Genomic DNA, 23,819 nt, shown 5'->3' with positions numbered 1-23,819 from the left:
CGCGTGCGAAACGTCAACCCCAAGTCAAATTCGTGCATTGTTTCGCATCATTTTAACAACTTGCTCTCCATCAGCTCCTACAGAGTTATGGGAAAAATATAAGTCAAAAATGTCCGAAGATATAATCCATCGAAAACAGTTAGAGACGTCAGATATGACTTTTGATTTTACATCAGAAATTTATAACTACACTTTAGTTATTATAGAAGATTTTTATATATATAGATTTGTGCGTACGTATGGCAAACAAACCTCTTCAGGATTTGGGAATGCCTTCATCTAACCGTATCGCTGCTGTTTCGACATGTGTAGAATTGGATCGTGAACAAAGTTACAGTACGAGTGATCTACTGTCGTATGTACAAAATAACATTTCCAAGTTAACGTCGGAACAAAAAGACATTTATGATACGATAATGCATTGTGTCGATAACAACGTTGGAGAAATTTTCTTTTTGGATTCGCCAGGAGGTACTGGTAAAACGTTTGTGATAAAACTGATTCTGGCATCAATTTGATCAAAAAATGATATAGCGTTGGCAATTGCGTCGTCCGGAATAGCCGCAACATTGCTGCCTGGTGGAAGAACTGCTCATTTCGCTTTGAAATTGCCTCTCAATTTGCATTCTACAGAAACTCCCACGTGCAATATTTCCAAATCATCTGGGATGGGTAAAGTATTGCAGCAATGCAAACTTATTATTTGGGATGAGTGCACAATGGCACACAAAAAATCGCTCGAGGCTCTGGATCAATGCTTGAAAGATTTGAGAGGGAAGTCGAAACCCTTTGGCAGCACATTAATATTGCTTGCGGGAGATTTCAGGCAAACATTACCTATAATACCTAGATCAACTCCTGCAGACGAAATGAATGCTTGCCTGAAAAATTCTAATTTATGGGCACACGTAAAAATATTAAAATTAACTACAAATATGCGTGTCCGATTGCAAAACGATGACTCTGGTCAAACATTTTCAGATCAGTTGCTGGCAATTGGAAACGGAAAGCTCCCAGTAGACTCAATTTCAGGACGTATACAACTACCTGCTGATTTCTGTAATTTAGTGACGTCCAAAAATGAATTGATTGAAAAAGTATTTCCGAATATTCTAAAAAATTATAAAAATAATAAATGGCTAAGTGAAAGAGCGATTCTCGCACCCAAAAATATAGACATCCATGAAATCAACAATATTGTTTTGACCAAGATTCTAGACCAGGCAGTCCTTTACAAGTCAGTCGACACAGTTTTGGAACCAAATGAAGCGGTTAATTATCCATCTGAATTTTTAAATTCCATAGATCTTTCAGGGTTTCCACCACACGTGCTACAACTAAAAATAGGCGTACCAATAATACTTTTAAGAAATATCAACCCACCAAAGCTTTGCAATGGCACGCGACTTGCCGTAAAAAAAAACAATAGAAAACCTAATAGAGGCCACAATCTTGACAGGGCCTTTTGAGGGTGAGGCTGTTCTTATTCCTCGCATTCCCATGATTCCAACGGATCTGCCTTTTCAATTTAAAAGATTGCAATTCCCAATTCGATTAGCATTTGCAATCACCATTAACAAAGCTCAAGGTCAATCATTAGAAAAATGTGGTGTAGATCTTAATACTGATTGTTTTTCCCATGGCCAATTGTACGTTGCATGTTCGAGGGTCGGTAAACCTGACAATCTATTTATATGCAGCGACAATTGGACAGCGAAGAATGTTGTATATTCGCAAGTTTTACGCAGTTAATTTGTATTGTATCTATCTATCTATCTATCTATATAAAAACGAGTTGTGTGTATGCATGTTTGTTTGTTTGTAAAAAGAGCGTTTGCATATGACGTCATTATTGGTACATACGGCTTTGTATATGCACAGACAATGGGAAAGTCAAGAATGTTGTATATTCGCAATTTTTACGTAGTTTAACTCCTGCAGACAAAATGAATGCTTGCCTGAAAAATTCTAATTTATGGGCACACGTAAAAATATTAAAATTAACTACAAATATGCGTGTCCGATTGCAAAACGATGACTCTGGTCAAACATTTTCAGATCAATTGCTGGCAATTGGAAACGGAAAGCTCCCAGTAGTGGGAAAGCCAAGAATGTTGTATATTCGCAATTTTTACGTAGTTTGAAACACATATAAATCTATCTATATTCACAGGTGGGACACAGGGACGCAACTACAATGGCACGTAACTAATATGGCGCGTAACGACTTACGCGCGCGGGGGGCTTGGGGGGCGCGAAGCGCCCCACCAACTAGGTGTTGGGGTGGCGCGAAGCGCCACCCCAACAGCTAGTATATATATATATATATATATATATATATATATATATATATATATATATATATATATATATATATATATATATATGTTTTTAACTACGTAAAACTTGCGAATATACAACATTCTTTGCTGTCCCATTGTCTGTGCATATAAATAGATTGTCAGGTTTACCGACTCTTGAACATGCAACATATAATGGTCCATGGGAAAACAATCCGTATTCAGATCTATACCTCATGATTCTAATGATTGCCCTTGAGCTTTGTTGATGGTGATTGCTAATCGACCATTCCCTGAGTCGCCATCGTCATTTATATATCCCCCTGTGCACCCCGGCGTCCCCTTTGTAGTTATGTCCCTGTGTCCCGGTCGTCATTTATATTCCCTGTGTCCCGGTCGTCATTTGTGTCCCGGTGTTCCAGTCTGTGATTTCTCTTTGAGTGTCCCGGGCGTCATTTATATTCCTTGTGTCCCGGTGTCTCGGTCGTCATTTATATCCCCCTGTGCCCCCCGGCGTCCCCATTGTAGTTGTGTCCCTGTGTCCCGGTCGTCATTTATATTCCCTGTGTCCCGGTCGTCATTTGTATCCCGGTGTCCCGGTCTGTATATACATTCGTTTTTTAGTTTTGTTTTTCTCCTTTATTTTTTTCCTTTTTTCTTTTTTTTCTTTTTTAGTTTATTTAGATTTTTAGATTTTTTAGTTTTTTTATTAGTTTTTAGTTTTTTTGTAGTTTTTACCATTTTTTTAGTTTTTTTAGTTTTTTTTTTACTTATGTCCTGGTCGTCATTTATACTCCCTGTGTCCCGGTCGTCATTTGTGTCTCGGTGCTTTGTTGATTGCTAATTTATATTATATTTATATTTATATTTTTTATATTTATTAATATTTTTTTAGTTTTCTTTTTCTCTTATTTTTCAGTTTTTTCCTTTTTTTTAGTTTTTTCTTTTTTAGTTTTTAGTTTTTTTTTGTTTTTTACCTTTTTTTAGTTTTTTTAGTTTTTTTAGTTTTTTAGCTTTTTTAGTTTTTTTATTAGTTTTTAGTTTTTTTTTAGTTTTTGCCTTTTTTTAGTTTTTTCAGTTTTTTTTAGTTTTTAGTTTTTTACCTTTTTTTAGTTTTTTTTAGTTTTTTAGCTTTTTTAGTTTTTTTTTCTTTTTAGTTTTCTTGTAGTTTTTACCTTTTTTAGTTTTTTTTCTTCTTTTGTATTAGTATGAAATAATTGAGACGTCATATGCGGACAAACACGACGTCACTCGACAGACAGACAGACAGACATAACCCACAAACAACTTATTTTTATATATATTTATTCATATTTTTTTAGTTTTCTTTTTCTCTTTTATTTTTCAGTTTTTTCCTTTTTTTTAGTTTTTTTCTTTTATAGTTTTTTTTAGTTTTTTACCTTTTTTTAGTTTTTTTTAGTTTTTTTAGTTTTTTAGCTTTTTTAGTTTTTTTATTAGTTTTTATTTTTTTTGTAGTTTTTGCCTTTTTTTTATTTTTTTCAGTTTTTTTTTAGTTATTAGATTTTTACCTTTTTTTAGTTTTTTTTTAGTTTTTTAGCTTTTTTAGTTTTTTTTTCTTTTTAGTTTTTTTTGTAGTTTTTACCTTTTTTAGTTTTTTTCTTCTTTTGTATTAGTGTGAAATAATTCAGACGTCATATGCGGACAAACATGACGTCACCTGATCCATCCACAGATCCACACACAGACAACTTATTTTTATATATATAGATATATGTATGTATATATATATATATATATATATATATATATATATATATATATATATATATATATATATATATATATATATATATATATATATATATATATATATATATATATATATATATATATATATATATATATATATATATATATATATATATATATATATATATCTATATTCACAGGTGGGACACAGGGATACAACTACAATGGCGCGTGACTAATATGGCACGTAACGACTTACGCGCGCGGGGGGCTTAGGAGGTGGCGCGAAGCGCCACCCCAACAGCTAGTTTATATATAGATTAACATCATTGACATTTCATGTCCCAAGAACAATCTAAATCGGTCAGGACTTTGAGGAAAAATTTGGTGGTAACGGCCCTGTGGTTACGTTATGACCTCAAGAAAAGGAGACGTAATGACACCAAGAAATTGCTCAAATTGTCTGCGGTTAGAAGACAAGCGACAGTGAGAATCCATATATAGAAGCCTGCCACCTGCCAGGGCAGAATTGTATATTTATCTATGTATGTATTTCTCCTGAAAAAGGCTCCATATTTTTTTCAGGAAAATTGGCATCCAGGAGTTTGTGAGAATTCGTTAAGAGCCTTAATTTTGGAAAAAAGAAAGCTATGTGATTGACGTCATTTTATATACATCAGTATTGCAATGACGTTGTCACACTTTTGAAGATATTCAAAAGTGAAAAATTGAAGATTTTCATGGATGGAAAAGTTTACATTAAATTGCTTAAAGAGCAAAAAACTGGTATTGGAAAAATATTTGTACATATTATGACAAGGGATTGAGACAAGTCATAAACCTTAAAAACGAAAACTGAAAGTTTGAAGCTTAGTACCAATCGTTGTTAGAAATTGAACTGTCTTCAATAATCACACATCTTTGAAAAGAAACTGTACAAAAAGATATTAAATTGCGTAAAGGGCAACAGATTGCAAATTTTGGTGGGTAATTGTAAAAAATATTTGTATACATTTTAACAAAAAGATAACGAAAAGTTTGAAGCTTAGTAGAAATCGTTTTTAAGAAAAGATCAATTTCTTTTGATAAAAGTATATGCATTGTCTTTTTAAGACATAAAAAAAGTTGAAAGAATTTTTAAGTTCAGTTCAGAATCTCTGAGGTGATTAAGTAAATTGCAAAAATATTTGTGGTGCCTGAGCAGTAATTTTGATGTTTTAATTCAAACTAGAAAAATACATGAAAATTTTAAATTAGTTTATTTTTTTGTAAGATAAAATCAACTCGCTCTGTGACCAAGCTTACAGGTAAAACAGAGAGTCGTTTATTATTTATATTATCTAATCTATGGTATACTATTGTATTACTTTTGCTGTTTTTCTTTTGTATTTTACTCCACTTACCCACTGTTTTGTTAAGTGGGTGATAAATAAATTATTATTATTATTAAAATTATTATCTGATGAAGCAAAGGAACAGAAACGTTTATCTGATGAAGCAAAGGAACAGAAACGTTTATCTGTTGAAGCAAAGGAACAGAAACGTTTATCTGATACAGCAAAGGAACAGAAACGTTTATCTGATGAAGCAAAGGAACAGACCCGTTTATCTGATGAAGCAAAGGAACAGAAACGTTTATCTGATGAAGCAAAGGAACAGAAACGTTTATCTGATGAAGCAAAGGAACTGGAAAGTTTATCTGATGATGCAAAGGAACTGAAAAGGGTTTATCAAGAGATCGAGAGGCAACTCAAAAGAGATCAGAAACACCCAAGGGAAGTAGTAAAATTGCTATTATTAGGGACAAGTGGGTCTGGTAAGTCAACGTTTATTAAACAGATGAGAATCATCCATGGGAAAGGATATTCAGATGAAGATAAAAGACGTTATAAAGTGTTTGTATTTCAAAACATATTTATTGTGATTCAATCTATGATTAAAGCCATGGAGTCCCTCCAAATTGAGTATGAAGACTCAGGGTCTATTGATAAAGCAAGGGCTGTTATTGAGGTGGAGAGTGAAAAAGTGACCACGTTTAAAAGTCCCTATGTGAAATATATTAAAGAGCTCTGGAATGACCTTGGAGTTAAGAAAGTCTATGAGAGAAGGCGGGAGTACCAGTTAATGGATTCAGCTGAATATTACCTCAAACATTTAGATCGTATTGCGGCTCCAAACTATTTGCCTACAGAGCAAGACATACTACGAGTCCGAGTGCAAACATCTGGAATTATTGAATACATATTTGTTTCAAAAGGAGTCACATTTAAAATATTTGATGTCTGTGGCCGGAAATCAGAGCGATGGAAGTTGCTACACTGTTTTGAGAACGTCACTTCAGTCATTTTCCTAGCATCTCTTTCCGATTATGATCAAGTTCTCTTCAAATCCGATGGTGTGAATAGAATGAAGGAATCATTAGACTTATTCAAAGCAATAATAAATTGTAGATGGTTCAAAAATTCCTCTGTCATCCTGTTCTTAAATAAAACCGATCTTCTTCAAGAAAAGATCAAGCTTTCGGATTTCGTCAATTATTTTCCTGAATATAATGGTCCAAAGCAAGATGCTGAAGAAATCAAGAAGTTTATTTTGAAGAAGTTTCTTGATTTGAAACCCAACCAAGAAAAGACTATTTACCCTTATTTCACTTGTGCGACCAATACAGATAACATAAGGAATGTATTTGAAGCGGTGAAAAATGCAATATTGAAGTTAAATTTGAAAGAATACAAATTAGCTTAGTGTTTCCTTTTAATAGGAAGAATTTCGGATTTCGTCAACTATTTTCCTGAATATAATGGTCCAAAGGAAGATGCTGAAGAAGCCAAGAAGTTTATTTTGAAGAAATTTCTTGATTTGAAACCCAACCAAGAAAAGACTATTTACCCTTATTTCACTTCTGGGACTGATACAAATAACACAGGGAATGTATTTGAAGCGGTGAAAAATAGAATATTGAAGTTAAATTTGAAATAATACAAAATAGCTTAGCTAATAAACCTCAAAACCTTAATAAACCTCAAAATTTTAAGTATCTTTTTTAAAATTTTCAAATTACATTAATCTATTGTCAAAATATTTCCAAATATTTATGCAATTCCCAGTTTTTACATTTAAACCCTCAACACAAATAATACATTCAACTTATTTTTATATAGATAGAAGATATAATCTGGCATAACAGACATAACACACAAACTTATTTTTATATATATAGATTTTAATGTCTTTACGTTTGCCCATTAATATGAATTTTCCAGGCAAGCATTTATTTCGTCTGCAGGGGTTGATCTAGGTATTATAGGTAATGTTTGCCTGAAATCTCCCGCAAGCAATATTAATGCGCTGCCAAAGTTTTTTGAATTTCCTCTCAAATCTTGCAATGATTGCTCCAGAGCCTTGAGCGATTTTTTGTGTGCCATTGTGCATTCGTCCCAAATAATAAGTTTGTATTGCTGCAATACTTTATGCATCCCAGATGATTTGGAAATATTGCACTTGGGAGTTTCTGTAGAATGCAAATTCAGAGGCCATTTCAAAGCGGAATGAGCAGTTCTTCCACCAGGCAGCAACGTTGCGGCTATTCCGAACGACGTAATTGCCAACGCTATGTTATTTTTTGATCAAATTGATACCAGAATCAGTTTTATCACACATGTTTTACCAGTACCACCTGGCGCATCCAAAAAGAAGACTTCTCCAACGTTGTTATCGACACAATGAACTATCGTATCATAAATGTCTTTTTGCTCAGATGTTAACTTAGAAATATTATTTTGTGCATACGACAATAGATCACTCGTGTTGTAACTTGGTTCACGATCTTATTCTACACTTGTCGAAACAGCAGCGGTACGATTAGGTGAAGGAATTCCCAAATCCTGAAGAGATTTGTTTGCCATACATAAGCACAAATCTATATATATAAAAATAAGTTGTCTGTTCGTTACGCCAGATTATATCTTATCTATATATAAAAATGAAACTAAACTGAAAAGCAAACTGAAACTAAAAATGTAGAAACTGGGAATTGCATAAATATCTATATATATTTTGACAAAAGATTAAAGTAATTCGAAAACCTTATAAGAGATATTTACAATGTTGAGGTTTATTATAAATTGTTGAGTGTTAGCATGCTTGGCACGTAAAATTTTTTCTGACAGTCAGTGTTAGAATGAACACTGACAAATTGAAAAACATTGAAAAAGATAGAATGTTACCAAATCCTACAATGGCAGAAGAAACAGCCGAGGAAGCTGCTCAAAGAGTCAATGCCAAAAGGCTTGCGGCTAAAGAACGCAAAACCGCGCAGTTAGACGAAGATCAACCTGGACAGCGAGAGTCAAATCGTATTAAAACGAAAATGATAGCGATGATTATTGGGTTTGGGATTTTGACTTGGATAAGTTCATCATTGCCTACCGGATTTTAGTTAAAAAAAACAAAGGTTCGGCGATATGTATTTACGTCAAAAAAATAAAGAAGAAAAAGAAAACTGAAACTAAAAATGTAAAAACTGGGAATTGCATAAATATTTCAAAATACTTTGACAATAGATTAAAGTAATTCGAAAACCATAAAACAAATACACTATAATTTGAGGTTTACTATAAATTGTTGAGCTTTAGCATGCTTGGCACGTGAAGATTTTCCAACTGTCAATGTTAGAATGAACATTGACAAATTGAAAAACATTGAAAAAGATAGAATGTTACCAAACTGAAAAAATAAAACTGAAAAAACAAAAAGGTAAAAAACTAAAAAAAAAACTAAAAAAAAAAACACTAAAAAAAGAAAAACTAAAAAATAATAAAAAATAAAAAACCTAAAAAAAAATAAAAAAGGTAAAAAACTAAAAAAGAAAACAACTATAAAAAAGCTAAAAAACTAAAAAAAGAAAAAACTAAAAAAAATGGGAATTGCACAAATATAACAATATATTTTCACAATAGATTAAAGAAATTCGAAAACCTTAAAACAGACCCAAAATTTTGGGTCTGTTTAAAAAAAAACTGAAATGAAACTGTATCTATACATCTATTCTATATATATAAAAATAAGTTGTCTGTCCGTTACGCCAGATTATATATTCTGTATATATAAAAGAAAATAAAACTAGAAAGTGTAAACTGGAAATTGCATAAATATTTCGAAATATTTTGACAATAGGTTAAAGTAATTCGAAAAAAGAAAAACAGTAAAAAACTAAAAAAACTGTAAAGAAAAAACTAGAAAAAAAATTAAAAATTCAAAAAAGAAACACCTAAAAAGAAAAATGTAAAAAAAGATAAAAAACTAAAAAAAAACTAAAAAAAGCTAAAAAACTGAAAAAAAACTGGGAATTGCACAAGTATTTCAATATATTTTGACGATAGATTAAAGTAATTCGAAAACCTTAAAAATGATACCCCAAATATTGAGGTTTAAGATAAATTGTTGGAACTTTAGCATGCTTGGCACGTAAAGATTTTTCCAAGGGTCAATGTTAGAATGAACATTGAAAAAATTAAGAAAACAGATTAATAAAAAGAAGAAACTAAAAAAAGAAAAAAACTAAAAAAGAAAGAAAAACTAAAGAAGAAACTGTATCTATATATATAAAAATCTATATATATAAAAATAAGTTGTCTTTCTTTTATGTCTGTTACACTATGTCTGTTACGCCAGATTATATCTTATCTATATATAAAAATAAGTTGTCTGTATTTTTGTATTGAGGGTTTGCATATGACGTCTGAAAAATAAAGAAGAAAAAGAAAACTGAAAAAATAAAAATGGTAAAAGACTAAAAAGAAAAAACTAAAAAAAAAATAAAAAAAGAAAAAACTTAAAAAGAAAAATGTAAAAAAAACAAAAAGGTAAAAACTAAAAAGAAAAAAAAACTAAAAAAAGCTAAACAACTAAAAAAAGAAAAAACAAAAAAAAACTGGGAATTGCACAAATATTTCAATATATTTTGACAAAATATTAAGGTAATTCGAAAACCTTAAACAGATACCCAAAATTTGAGGCTTATTATAAATTCTTGCAGCTTTAGCTTGCTTGGCACGTAAAGATTTTTCCAAGTGTCAATGTTAGAATGAACATTGACAAATTGAAGAAAACAAATCAATAAAAAGAAGAAACTTAAAAAAAAACTAAAAAAGAAAAAAACTAAAAAAAGAAAGAAAAAAAACTGAAATGAAACTGTATCTATATATCTATATAAATGACGACCGGGACACTCAAAGAGAAATTACAGACTGGGATACCGGGACACAAATGACGACCGGGACACAGGGAATATAAATGACGACCTGGACACAGGGACACAACTAGAACGGTGACGCCGGAGGCACAGGGGATATATTAATGACGACGGGGACACGGGGAATGTTCGATTAGCAATCACCATCAACAAAGCTCAAGGGCAATCGTTAGAAAAATGCGGTATAGATATGAATACGGAATGTTTTCCCATGGACAATTATTATGTTGCATGTTCAAGAGTTGGTAAACCTGACAATCTATTTATATGGACAGACAATAGGACAGCAAAGAATGTTGTATATTCGCAAGTGTCCCGTCGTCATTTATTTATCCCCCTGTGTCCCCGGCGTCCCCGTTGTAGTTGTTTCCCTGTGTCCTGGTCGTCATTTATATTCCCTGTGTCCCGGTCGTCATTTGTGTCCCGGTATCCCAGTCTGTAATTTCTCTTTGAGTGTCTCGGTCGTCATTTATATTCCCTCTGTCCCTTCCATTCGAATCGGATCTGTGGGGAAACAGAAATCTTGGAAAACGCTTTGAGTAGATAGATAAAGATGAAACTTGATGGGAAGAATAAGTACAAGTTATAGATACGCGATTGACATAATTGGAATGGATCCATTCTCTTTGAAGGAGCTGGGGGTTGTTAATATGGAAAAATTAGAAAAATTGATGTGTTTTTAACTTAGGAGAAGGTGGACGGATGTTAATGAAATTTGATATTTAGAAGGAAATGATGTCTCAGAGCTCTTATTTCAAATCCCGACCAGATTTGTTGACATTAGGGGGAGTTGGAAGGGGAAATCGGAAATCCTGGAAAACGCTTAGAGTCTAGAGATAAGGACGAGACTAGGTGGGTAGAATAAGAAAATGTCTAAGATACGTGATTAACGTTACCGGAATGGATCCGCTCTCTTTGGGGGAGTTAAGGGGTGAGGTCCCGTGCTCTGGCAAGTTAGATGCAAGTTAGACGTGCTAGGACAATGAAAATTGGTAGACTTTTCATAGAGCTGCAGAGATTGACTTGATAAAGTCGTTTTCCCTGATTTGACCTTCTGTGGGGCTTAAGGGAGAGGAAAAATTAGAAACTGAGGTATTTTTAACTTATGAGTGGGTGACTGGATCTAAAGGAATTTTGATATTTAGAAGGACCTTGTGACTCAGAGCTCTTGTGTTAAATCGCGACCGCCACTAAACCTCTGATTTTCCTTTTAAATCAATCTATTGACTCTTACAATTTCGCTAGAGCTCATACCATATGAGGTCTTGGCTCTTCCGACCTTGTTACAGGTGCCATGTCAGCTATTAGCTCTTCTTTAGATCTGCAGACTATTTAAGGATTTTTTGTTCCTAACCGGTGTTTTAGTGTTCAGTATAGTGCCCATTTTAGATAATTCAAAAAATATAAAGGAACAAGAGTAGTCATTTTGATTGAACCAGCATTGCAGATATATGGTGCATGCTCTGTAAAGCAATAATTTTTGTGTGTTTTTGGTTTCCACTTTGTTCTTTACTTCCATCAGAAAAACTGTTTTTTAGCTTTTTTTAGAATACAGTAAGGAATTGAATAGCGATATTAATATCGTAAATATTTTTCAGTTGAGATGGTTTCATTGTATTTGCATGTTTTCAAATATTTTCTTAGTTTGTATTTAGCTTTAGATCTATTGCAAAAATCTTACAGAATAAAGTCTTCAGTAATAAAGTCATATGTATTCAAAACTTTTTCTTTCATGCAAAAAATCCTCAAGTACAAAAAAATGGAATCGTATTGTAAATTCAGTGATCATTCCATGTTGAACCTAAATTTCTTGCAATTTCAACACATAGAAAAAGAGAAGATGCTTTAGCTGCATATAACCTATATGAAGATCCTTGCTACTAATACAATTAAGCTTGGTTAAAGATTAGGCTTGGATTTTGAGAGGATATTTCCGGTGTGCTATCCCATCAGTATTGTCAATAACCACTGGTCTGTGCTTGGATCTCACCCCCTCTTTTAACCTCGGGAGACAGCTTTTTTATCAGATATACCAAAGGCCACACATTTTGGAAATACTATCGCAATTTTGAACTACAAAACTGAATTTATAGTGCATGAAAAAAGAGATCTTAAAGATCATTTCATTAATAGTTCGTATCATGTTTGCGTTTCTTATCTCTTCTTTATTAATACAAGCGGAAATTTTGGCGGGTATACTGATTCATTTCATTCTCTTCCAGGGCGATTTTCTTAAAAATTTCCTTGATCAACAAGTGGATGGAGCCTGTATCTGTGAATCAATCTTTTCTTAGATGTGTAGAAAAACTTTACTTCGGGATAGAGATTCCTTTGTAATGAGCTGGGTCAGCCGCTTGGCTCGCCATCTATTTTTGTGCATATCAAAGCAGGAGATAGTGTCCCAGATGACCATCATAAAATTACAGAGACTTTAATGCATCCTACAGATGATACTGAAGCAAATACACCAGAACTCGACAAGTCCTTGATAACATCTGCTTCATTTTCTGAAGATTCGGCTCTAGGCCAGGCATTCGTACCTCCTTAATTTCTTCTTTGTATCACCGAGATAAATTCTTGAAGCTGAATCTGTCTTTGAAAAGAGAAATGAGTACAAAAAAGAGATTAAGCAAGTTCGTAGGAAATTTGCGCTGGTACTTTCGTCTGTAGCTGATACAACAGTAGAATTAAGAAGAGAGAGAAGGAAATAGCTCTCAAAATTTTTGAATCCTTCTGGAAAAATGCCTTTGAAGAGCTAAAACAATGCCACAATAAAAATCTCACGATTTTAAAAGATTGGTTAAACAAAAAAAATGAAGGACATGATGAACAGTATCGATGCACAAATCGAAAAATATCATTGGATACTAGAGAATCTTGTTTTCATGAAAAATTCGGACAAATGTGACGAGATAAAATCTCGTATGCTTAATGACTGTTTTGAATTTTGCTGATGTGGAAAAAAATGATGAGTGTTATAAGTCCGTCAAAGACAGATTAGAAGATCAGTACAAAGACACTGAAAGTGAACTGGAGAAGTGCAAAAAAAAAAATTAACTGGAGAAGTGTAACGTGTTTGTTTTCATAACTTTGAGCAGGCCAAATTAAAACGAAAAAAATGGGAGATCGGACCCCCCCCCCCTGAAAGATTGGGAGAAAAAAAAACCGGAAAGACAACCGAAATAGAAACTCCAAAAGAAAGAAACGAAGATAAGTAGTAAAAGTCGCACACAGTTCAAGAGTGCATTAACTCTTGACCAGGCCTTGGATCAGCAGCTTTATTCCAAGAACTAGCAACGTGCATCTTATAATATCTGACTGGACGGTATGAATTAAATAGTATTTCAAAATACATGGAAACGCTATATGTAGGAGCACACAACTGCACAAGGACCCATCAGAAGAAGAAAAACTGATAACAAAAGGACTTGGTGAAGTGGTAATATAACTTTCAATAGCAGTTAACTCAACAGTGCCAAATATCTTTTCCCTTCCTTAAATGTATTCTTTTTCCCATGATGTACTTAGCACGACAGTTTCTTTTCTTTAAAACATTCAGTTTACTTTTTGTCTTCTTTAAAACATAACAAGGAGCCGATACATCTCAAAGTAGCCGTCCTGGCCGAGTGGGCTGGTGCACTGGATTCGAGATCCCTCGTTTGAGAGGACGCGGGTTCGAATCCCGGTGTACCCAATTCTTCAGCTTGGGACGGGGGTCAGTAGCGAGACTCTGTAAGCTTAGCCAGAGTCGACCCAGTTCTAAATGGGTACCTGGAGAAATCTGGGGAAGGTAAACAGGAAGGGTGTGCGAAAGCACAGGATGGCTGGCCCCCAAACCCCCATTGCACTTCCTGGCTGAAGGGCCAAGAAACGGAGATAAGCACTGCCGGTAAGGACTGTAAAGTCTAATGCCGTATCCTTTACCTACCTTTTTTACCTTTTTTTTTAAAGTAGTCCAATCTTTCAAAAGCTCTTCTTTTTGCTACTTTTCTTTCCAAAACATTAAAATGATCAATAAAGAAAATCTTTTGCAAGGGTTTATATGATATATGAAGAAACAACGGAGATAAAAGTTTTACCGCGGAATTTTCAATCAAATGGTTAGGATAGCACAGACAATAAAATGAACAAGAAATCCTGATTTTTTTTTTTAGTACACTTTCTTCTGCGCAATTATTCGAACGATATTAAAATAGAGGAAAGAATAGCTAGTCAAAACTGAGAAATAAAATTGCAAACCTTTTACTATCCCATGATGCTAACTTGCTTTCCGTTGCATGCGATATTTTACAGCTGGAAATGACCTCCGATTGTACAATCTTTTAAGCCACGAATAAACTTAAATGTTCAGCCTATGGGGAAAATTTCTTAAGATTTTTGTAGACCAGCTTCATTTTTTGAATTTTTTCTTTCACTTTAGTTTTTCAAAAAAAATAAGAGCTGAACTTGCTCCAAAGGTCACTTTCCATGGAAACTGAAAGCCCTCGACATGAAACATCTTTTTAGTCATCTTATAATCTGAGTAAATTTTCCATTACTCTTTCATAATTTGAAAACTCAGGGGCCATAAACGCTGTCAATCCGTGGGGTGAAACAAGGCTCATCAATTGGGTCACAATAAAGCAGTAGTCTGGCCTTTGGTCTATAATCGTCTGGCAAATATGTAGATACCACTTGTTTTTAATAAAGAAATCTCCTTGGAAGGTTTTTAGGGGCTAAACTGAATGAAACAAAGACCAGATCTATTTGGTACATCAAAGAGATCAATATGGATATTTGGTGATGATTCAAACACTAAAAAGGTCGAAAAACAGACCTGTCAGAACTTAGTCAAGAAATTTGATTGCGGAGAGGAGTGTTTTGACTATGTTTCTATAATGACTATCTTTCTGACTAATTCTAGAGGCTAAATAACCTTATACAGAAGTCTTTACTAATATACAAGAAAAGCCAAGTCTCAGTTTCCACTGAATTAGCCACATTAAAACAACCAATTGACGACAGTTATACCTGGTGGGGATTTAACTTAGGATTCTAATCGACAAATTTTATTAACATAAACTCTTAAACTACCAGATGACGCAATGTAATTGCGTCCAGATTCCTAGACATAGTAAAAATCTCAAAGCGTTCCGAGTCAAATATATCATAAAGGTCATGGGGCCAAATATCATCGTTACAGCAATCCAGGTCACTCCAACATTTTTTTTGCACTTCTCCAGCTCACTTTCAATGTCTTTGTACTGATCTTCCAATCTGTCTTTGACGGACTTATAACACTCATCTAGCTTTTCCACATCAGCAAATTTCAAAAACAGTTCATTAAGCGTACGAGATTTTATCTCATCACATTTTACCGAATTTTTCATGAAAACAAGATTCACTAGTACCTGCTGATATTTTTCTATTTGTGCATCGATACTGTTCCTCATGTCGTTCATTGTTTTTTTTAACCAATCTTTTAAAATCGTGAGATTTTTATTGTGGGATAGTTTTAGCTCTTCAAACGCATTTTTCCAGAAGGATTCAAAAGTTTTGAGAGCTATTTCCTTCTCTCTCTTCTTAATCTCTCTTTCGTCAATTTCTACGGCTACTGTTGTATCAGCTTCAGATGAAAGTACGAGCGTAGATTTGCTACGAACTTGTTTAATCTCTTTTTTGTACTTATTTCTCTTTTCAAAGACGGATTCAGCTTCAAGAATTTCTCTCAATGATAAAAGAAGAAATTCAGGAGGTACGAATGCCTGGCCTAGAGCCGAATCTTCAGAAAATGAAGCAGATTTTATCAAGGACTTGTCGAGTTTTGGTGTATTTGCTTCAGTATCATCTGTAGGATGCATTAAAGTCTCTGTAATTTCATGACGCTCATCTGGGACGCTATCTCCTGCTTTGATATGCACAAAAATAGAAGGTAAGCCAAGCGGCTGACCCAGTTCATTACAAAGTGGGATATACTTTTAATCTGGGGAAATACCATTGATAGGTAGAACCTGATAACGGTTCAAAGAGAAAGGGCCAGATTAGGAATGTGCAATTTACGTCAACGAATGCGTGTTGACATATTTACATATGTATTTGATTGCCGTCACGGAGTTACAGTATTCAACGTTTATGTGTGCATTAAATGTTTTTTATAATAAAGGGGAATATGGAACAACCCACTGGTTATCTACTTCGATGATGGTACTGTTACGCTTCTTTATTATTACTGTTTTACCACCATCTTCAGTAGATCTTCTTCTATATTGTGGGTAACCATCATTGCCAGTAATTGTGTTGGGCTAAAAGTCGAAGATATTGCTTTGTGCACCTTCCTTTGGCCATGCATGGTGATTTTTCATGCAGTGCACCGCAAGGTCCATGTATCATATTTTTTACCACAATCTATCTATCTATCTATATATATATATATAAAAATAAGTTGTTTGTGCGTTATGTCTGTTACACTTTGTCTGTTACGCCAGATTATATCTTCTATATATATAAAAATAAGTTGTATGTATTTTTGTGTTGAGGGTTTAAATGTAAATGCTGGGAATTGCATAAATATTTCGAAATATTTTGACAATAGATTAATGTAATTTGAAAACCTTAAAACAGATACTTAAAATATTGAGGCTTATTATAAATTGTTGAGCTTTAGCAAGCTTGGCACGTGAAAATTTTTCCAACTGTTAATGCTATAGAATGTTATCAAAAAGCAAAATCAGGCTTGCGGTTCAAAGTGAAAGGGCCAGATTAGGAATATGCAATTTACGTCAACGAAGGCGTGTCGAGGAACTACCAGAGCAACGCGAAACCAGACTTGCTGCTAAAAGAGAAAGTGAAAAAAGAAGGCGTGTCGAGGAATCACAAGAGCAACGTGAAAACAGGCTTGCGGCTTCAAGAGATAGTGCTAGATTAGGAATGTGCAATTTACGTCAACGAAGGGTTGTCGAGGAACTACCAGAGAAACGCGAAACCAGACTTGCTGCTAAAAGAGAAAGTGAAAAAAGAAGGCGTGTCGAGGAATCACAAGAGCAACGTGAAAACAGGCTTCCAGCTTCAAAAGATAATGCCAAAAGAAAGCGTGCCGAGGAATCACAAGAGCAACGTGAAAATTATCGCATGACATTCAGGTACAGCCCATTCGATGATTATAGTAGATGTGTTCGAATCGGGACTATGTCTAAAATTTCTCCCTACTGCAAGGCCTTGAAATTTAATGGTGAAACAATAGGAATGTGTTGCGCCTCAGGGAAAGTTAAACTTCCTCTACTGGCTGCACCCCCAGAGCCATTGAAGACTTTGCTTACTGGAACCACGTCAGAATCTAAGTGTTTTTTTTATCAAACATCAGTAAATACAACTCATGTTTCCAAATGACGTCGTTTGGTGCCTAAATCGAAAATCAAGATCAATTTATGCCTACTTTCAAAGTAAAAGGGCAAATTATCATAGAGCAGGGTCCCTAAGCACCCTGACACTTCATAAACAGCCAGTTGCAGGAAAGCGAGATCCGGGTAAACCACTCTAGAAAAAACAAAAGGATCCTCATCGTACAAAGGATTAATTCAATTCAGTTCAATTTCAATTCAATTTATTCAAATAAAAGTGAAATATAACACCAAAAATAATAAAGATCCTGGAAGCGAACTTGTTGAGGACCATAACCACAAAAAGTTGAAAATGAAGAAGAGAAAAAAAAAGAGAAAACATGGGTAACTTAAGCAAATTGAATAAGAATTTAGAGAGTTATCATATCACAATTTTAGTACATTGTTATACAGCGTGCGAAAACTTGTGGATAGCTCGACACTGGAGGGCATTATATTTTATTGAAGCAAAAATTTATAAATGGGGGATCGCTGGGTGGAACTAGAGACACACTTGGGGACAATGAAGGAACGGTTGGAATTCGAAGGTATATTTTCGAAGGTACGGTCTTCGTACAAAACTTTTTGGTGACAAACGTCCCAATCCTTTTATCAGAGAGCAACTGCCCGTATATTACCTCGATAGAAACTTTTGCCAGGAAAAATTTCATTGATCCATTAATAGCAGGCGGATAATAGGCCATTTTCGATATCTGTTCTTTGCCTGAATAAAGCTTACGGCAGCCGTGATCGTGATTCGCACTAAAAATAAAACAAATAAAGGTCCCGTCAGTGGCGACAATTCATGGAAATGTTTGGGGGAAGCGATGTAGTATATTTTATCAACACCTAGGGGGAAAATTTTGTTATTATTCAATGACAACACCCAATAAAAGACATTTTTCATTGAGAATACTAAATAAAAGTTGTTTTTAAAATCCGAGGGACCAGAAAAAGTATTGGAGAAGCGATGACAATTATCTCTCCTCCAAATTGACGCCACTAGGTCAAATGGTTGTGCTTCGCTTTATAAAAGTAACTTTCAAAAACTCTTAACGGTATTCCCTTTGCATGAACCGCCACATTTTCAAAACTAAGTAATTGGAATAAAAGGAATATGTTTTGATTCATCGGTACAGAACCCAGTTTAGAATTTCTAATGACTCCAAAACTTTTGGTTCTTTTTAGTGGCTTTAAAGATCACCCAAGAACCAACCAGGAGGAATATATTTTTTTTTCATTTTGACTAGCGTAAAATTTCACACAGAAACACAGGGGATTCAATGAGGTATTTGAAAGGCGGAGTTATGAGTCTTCTATTTTTGAAGAAATAATGTGACTTTCTTATGAAAATACATTACTATGAACCTAAAGAATAACTTTTACCATGGACCTAGGAGAAATTAATCTCTTTTTTATCTCATTACCAACTTAATCTATTCAATTGCATTCCAGTCAAATTATAGAATTTAATCTTGAAAATCCTGGACTGTTTCTACCTTCAAATATTGAGCTTCTGTCCTACCTATGTGTTTCAAATATATTTGTGCATTCATTTGTCTGATAATTAAACGAAGTTATAAGTTGTGTTTTACATTACTTGTCTCTATTTTGTTTACAAAATTGTAAGTGTCAGTCTCTTGAAGTGTACTGGGAGAAGGAATATGTCTCTAGGGTTACTAAGGATATTGGGTCAATTATAGGGATTGTACTTGTTGGGATATTGGGTATAGATAATTGTAGGGATATTGATCAATCCCTCACAATTATGCTATTGACCCATTATGCTTTAAAACTACACGTTACCTTAAAACCAAATCAAAAGGCACAGAATGTATGGTTGCCGAAGACTGCAGGATCAATAAAGAATACTAGGGTGAATAAGAGTGCTGTTGTCGATGTTAAAGGTAAATATCACCATCTAATAGTGTCTATGGTTAGTTTAAAGCTAAAATTTCAGAATGGTTACTACTTCCCTGGAAGTTCTGAAGTTTATTATAGGATGATAATTTGAGAGAAACTTTCAAGAAACAGTCGACTACTAAACTGGAGAGTTTAAAATTTGACAATGTAGAACGTGGATGGGAACTGTTTTAAGAAAACATTTTGTGAAGCTGCTGATGGTGCCCTATGGAAGATACTTAGGAACGCAGCTAAGAACATTAGTGAAAAAGCTTTATGTTTAATGGAAAGGGGAATTGGCTTGTGCAAGAATTTCCTGAGTGATAGATCATGAAAACAAGAGGAATGTAAAGAAAGTGGAGGAAGCATGAAAGTATGAACCAAGAGGGTGTGAAGTGGAGGCCCTGGACAAAAGTGCTGAGGATTGAGAAGATGCAGCTAGACGATATAATATCAAAATATGGTACTGGCATGTTAATGAAGTGAGAGGGAGGTGTCAATCCGGACTTGTCCTAGTTAAAGACAGGAATGAAGCCAAAAGAAGTGATAAGGAAAGATTTAAAGACAGATGGGTAGAGCATATTGAGACTGTACAAAATCAAGACAAAGTTGCGGGAAAAGATATAGAAGAAAATGAAAAAGTTTTTGATACCTTGGACGGGAAAGAAAATTTCTATGTGAGGAAAAATAAGCGACAGTACTAAAAAGAAAAGAAAAAATAATAAGGCCCCAGGTGCTAATGCTCTGGTAAATTAGTACTTAAATATGGTGGCTCCGAGGTTATAAATAGGCTACTGAAGACTATGAATAGGATTTTTTAAAAGGGAAGTACCAAGCGATTTTAGGAAAACCTATTTGAACCACTATATAAGAAAAGTGATAAGAGTAAGTGTGGTAATTATTGAAGCATTAGCCTGGTCTCCTTAGGTAGCAAATTACTTTGTAATATAATACTTTTTAGACTGAGAGATGTTGTAGACAAAGTGATAAGAGAAGGACAGCATAGTTTTAGAAAGGACAGGGGATGTGTCGACCAAATTTTCACTCTTAGGCTAATAATTGAGAAGTGCCTGAGTTAGCCTTGCCTGAGCACCTTTGTTCTTCAGTTTTATATATTATGATCATGAATTTGATTATGTAGATAGAAGAGCTTTAGCGAAGTTTATACCCTTGCAGGTTAAATTTCTTTTCAAATTTTCGCCATTAAACAGCTGTCTCTGATGTTTCTGCACCTTGCTAGTCAAACAGTTCGTGGTAACGAACTGTAGTAAGGAGCGACCCGGCTCAATAGTAACCAAAACTCTAAAAAATTGAATTTTGATATCAATAGCTACATCAAAAGAATCGCATTTTAATGCTGATTTTAAATATATAAGTTTAATCAAGTTTAATCTTACCCATCAAAAGTTACGAGCCTGAGAAAATTTGCCTTATTTAAGAAAATAGGGAGAAACACCCCCTAAAAGTCGTAGGATCTTAACGAAAATGACACCATCAGATTCAGCGTATCAGAGAACCCTACTATAGAAGTTTCAAGCTCCTATCTACAAAAATGTAGAATTTTGTATTTTTTGCCAGAAGACAAATCACGGGTGCGTGTTTATTTGTTTGTTTTTTTTTGTTGTTTTTTTTTTTCTCTTTTCCCCAGGGGTCATCGTATCGACCAAGTGGTCCTAGAATGTCGCAAGAGGGCTCATTCTAACGGAAATGAAAAGTTCTAGTGCCCTTTTCAAGTGACCAAAAAAATTGGAGGGCATCTAGGCCCCCTCCCACGCTCATTTTTTTCCCAAAGTCAACGGATCAAAATTTTGAGATAGCCATTTTGTTCAGCATAGTCGAAAACCATAATAACTATGTCTTTGGGGATGACTTACTCCCCCACAATCCCTGGGGGAGGGGCTGCAAGTTACAAACTTTGACCAGTGTTTACATATAGTAATGGTTATTGGGAAGTGTACAGACGTTTTCAGGGGGATTTTATTTTGTTTGGGGGTGGGGCTGAGGAGAGGGGGCTATGTTGGAGGATCTTTCCTTGGAGGAATCTGTCATGAGGGAAGAAAAATTCAATGAAAAGGGCGCAGGGTTCTCTAGCACTACTATAAGAAAACAATGAAAAATAAACATGAAAACGTTTTTTCAAATGAAAGGAAGAAGTAGCATTGAAACCTAAAACGAACAGAGATAATTACGCATATGAGGGGTTCTAAAAATACTTTAGTATAAAGAGCGAGGTATTTAGGAGGAGATAAATACCTTGCTCTTTATGCTAAAGTATTTTTAGTAATTTCAACTATTTATTCTACGGCCTTTCTGATTCAGGGGTCATCCTTAAAGAATTGGGACAAAACTTACGATTTAGTGTAAAGAGCGAGGTATTAACGAGGGTAAAAACCCCCTCGTATACATAATAAAAATATAAGGTTATGAAAGTTTGTTATGTAAGTTAATTCTTAAGCTACGTGTATTTCTTACTAATAAAAACGTTCATTAAAAATTAAAAGTTCTAGTTGCCATTTTAAGTGACCGAAAAATTGGAGGGCAACTAGGCCTCCTTCTCCACCCCTTGTTTCTCAAAATCGTCTGATCAAAACTAAGAGAAAGCCATTTAGCCAAAAAAAGAATTAATATACAAGTTTCATTTTAATAATTTATGTGCGGAGAGCCAAAACCAAACATGCATTAATTCAAAAACGTTCAGAAATTAATTAAAAAAAACTAATTTTTTTAGCTGAAAGTAAGGAGCGACATTAAAACTTAAAACGAACAGAAATTACTGCGTATATGAAATGGGTTGTCCCCTCCGCAATCCCTCGCTCTTTACGCTGAAGTTTGACTCTTTGCCACAATTCTACTTTTTAAAACAATTAAAAGCTTTAGCGTAAAGAGCGAGGGATTGCGGAGGGGACAACCCATTTCATATACGGAGTAATTTCTGTTCGTTTTAAGTTTTAATGTCGCTCCTTACTTTCAGCTAAAAAAATTAGTTTTTTTTATTTAATTGAGGAGAAAGAACGGGAAAAAATATGCCTTTTATGCAAAATTTCGTAGTTTAAGTAAATTTTCTTGTTTGTCAAGACAGTAGATTTCCCTCATTATTCAAGCCAAGGGTTGGTATGTTTCCTAATTCTGTATTTCTATTCTGTATATAGAAGAGTTTTAGCGAAGGTCTTACCCTTGTATGGCAAATTTCCTTTCAAAAGATTCATTAAACAGCTCTCTATGATGCTCCAGTACCCTGCTAGCCGAGGCATGTAGTGTCCGTTTGTCCGTCTGTCCATTACATTATCTTCTATAAAAAAAGGGAAAAAAATTTCAAAATAAAGAAGAAAAAGAAACTTAAAAAAAGAAGAAAGAAAACTAAGAAAAGGTGAAAAACTATGAAAAAATGAAAAAGAAAAAAAGAGAGAAAACTGAAAAAAAGAAAAAAACTAAAAAAGAAAAAAAAACTAAAAAAGAAAATAAGAAAACTAAAAGAAGAAAAGGTAAAAAAAAATAAAAAATTAAAAAAAAGATAAAAATACAGAAGAAAAAGATGACAAAAAAGAAGAAAGAAAAACTAAAGAAAAAAAGGTAAAAAACAAAAAAAGAAAAATAATACGCCCTGCCGCAGTTGTCCTACTATAAAATATCCTCCCACGATGGTACTCTATGTCACCATGCAATTTAACCCATTACGGGGGGAAGGTTTTGATTTATGGAACGCGTGGACACGCTGGTGGGTCCTGTTGAGTATATATTGGAGGGACCTTCTTCCTCTTTTATTTATAGCCCCGGGTGATGGTGCTCCAGTTTCTATTATAGACCCCCAGGGACAAGGTCTCCTCTTGGTCTGTGCCTCCTGCAGAGGTACCCTACATATCTATAGGACGTTATCCTATCGCAACCTGAAGACACAGTGAGTGGCTCGGGGAGGCCCCTAAAGAGCAGTCGACTCATAAAGCTTTTTCATACATCCCAAAAATCACTACGAATCTTAAAAAAGCTATAACATTTATAGAATATACATTTTTCACTGTATTGTTGTTTTCTTTTCTTATGGGGTTTCATTCCTCCCTGTCTTATAAAAAGCGTTCCCCTTTTTTCAGTATTTTGGTTAGTATACAGAACATGAGAAACAATTATCAAATGAAAAAATTAAAATTACTGCAAAGCGGTGGAGGAGATATTTCGTGTGCATGCACGAAAAAAAAACTAAGCTTCGGTATTAGCGCATACAGGAGCACAGGGAGACATCTGACAGCTTAAAAGTGGCTATAGACTTCCTGTGTTTTTTTAAAAGAACACTTCTAAGTGAATAGG

At 34.3% G+C, this 23,819-nt stretch overlaps 1 protein-coding gene across 1 annotated transcript; it reads left to right on the top strand.

Moving 5' to 3' along the window:
• Nucleotides 1–4,634: 4,634 nt before the first annotated feature.
• LOC136043812 (guanine nucleotide-binding protein G(q) subunit alpha-like) lies at nt 4,635–12,488 on the top strand. Its single transcript, XM_065728734.1, has one exon. The coding sequence runs from the start codon at nt 5,358–5,360 to the stop codon at nt 6,753–6,755; it is 1,398 nt and encodes a 465-aa protein (XP_065584806.1). The 5' UTR covers nt 4,635–5,357; the 3' UTR covers nt 6,756–12,488.
• Nucleotides 12,489–23,819: the final 11,331 nt, after the last annotated feature.

Source organism: Artemia franciscana, chromosome 2 (genome assembly GCF_032884065.1).
Source record: "Artemia franciscana chromosome 2, ASM3288406v1, whole genome shotgun sequence".
NCBI classification, from domain to species: domain Eukaryota; kingdom Metazoa; phylum Arthropoda; class Branchiopoda; order Anostraca; family Artemiidae; genus Artemia; species Artemia franciscana.
This window is presented reverse-complemented; position numbering and strand designations above follow the sequence as displayed.

Coding starts and splice junctions, on each gene's coding strand:
- LOC136043812 (XM_065728734.1), top strand. CDS start 5,358: ATGGTATACTATTGTATTACTTTTGCTGTTTTTCTTTTGTATTTTACT.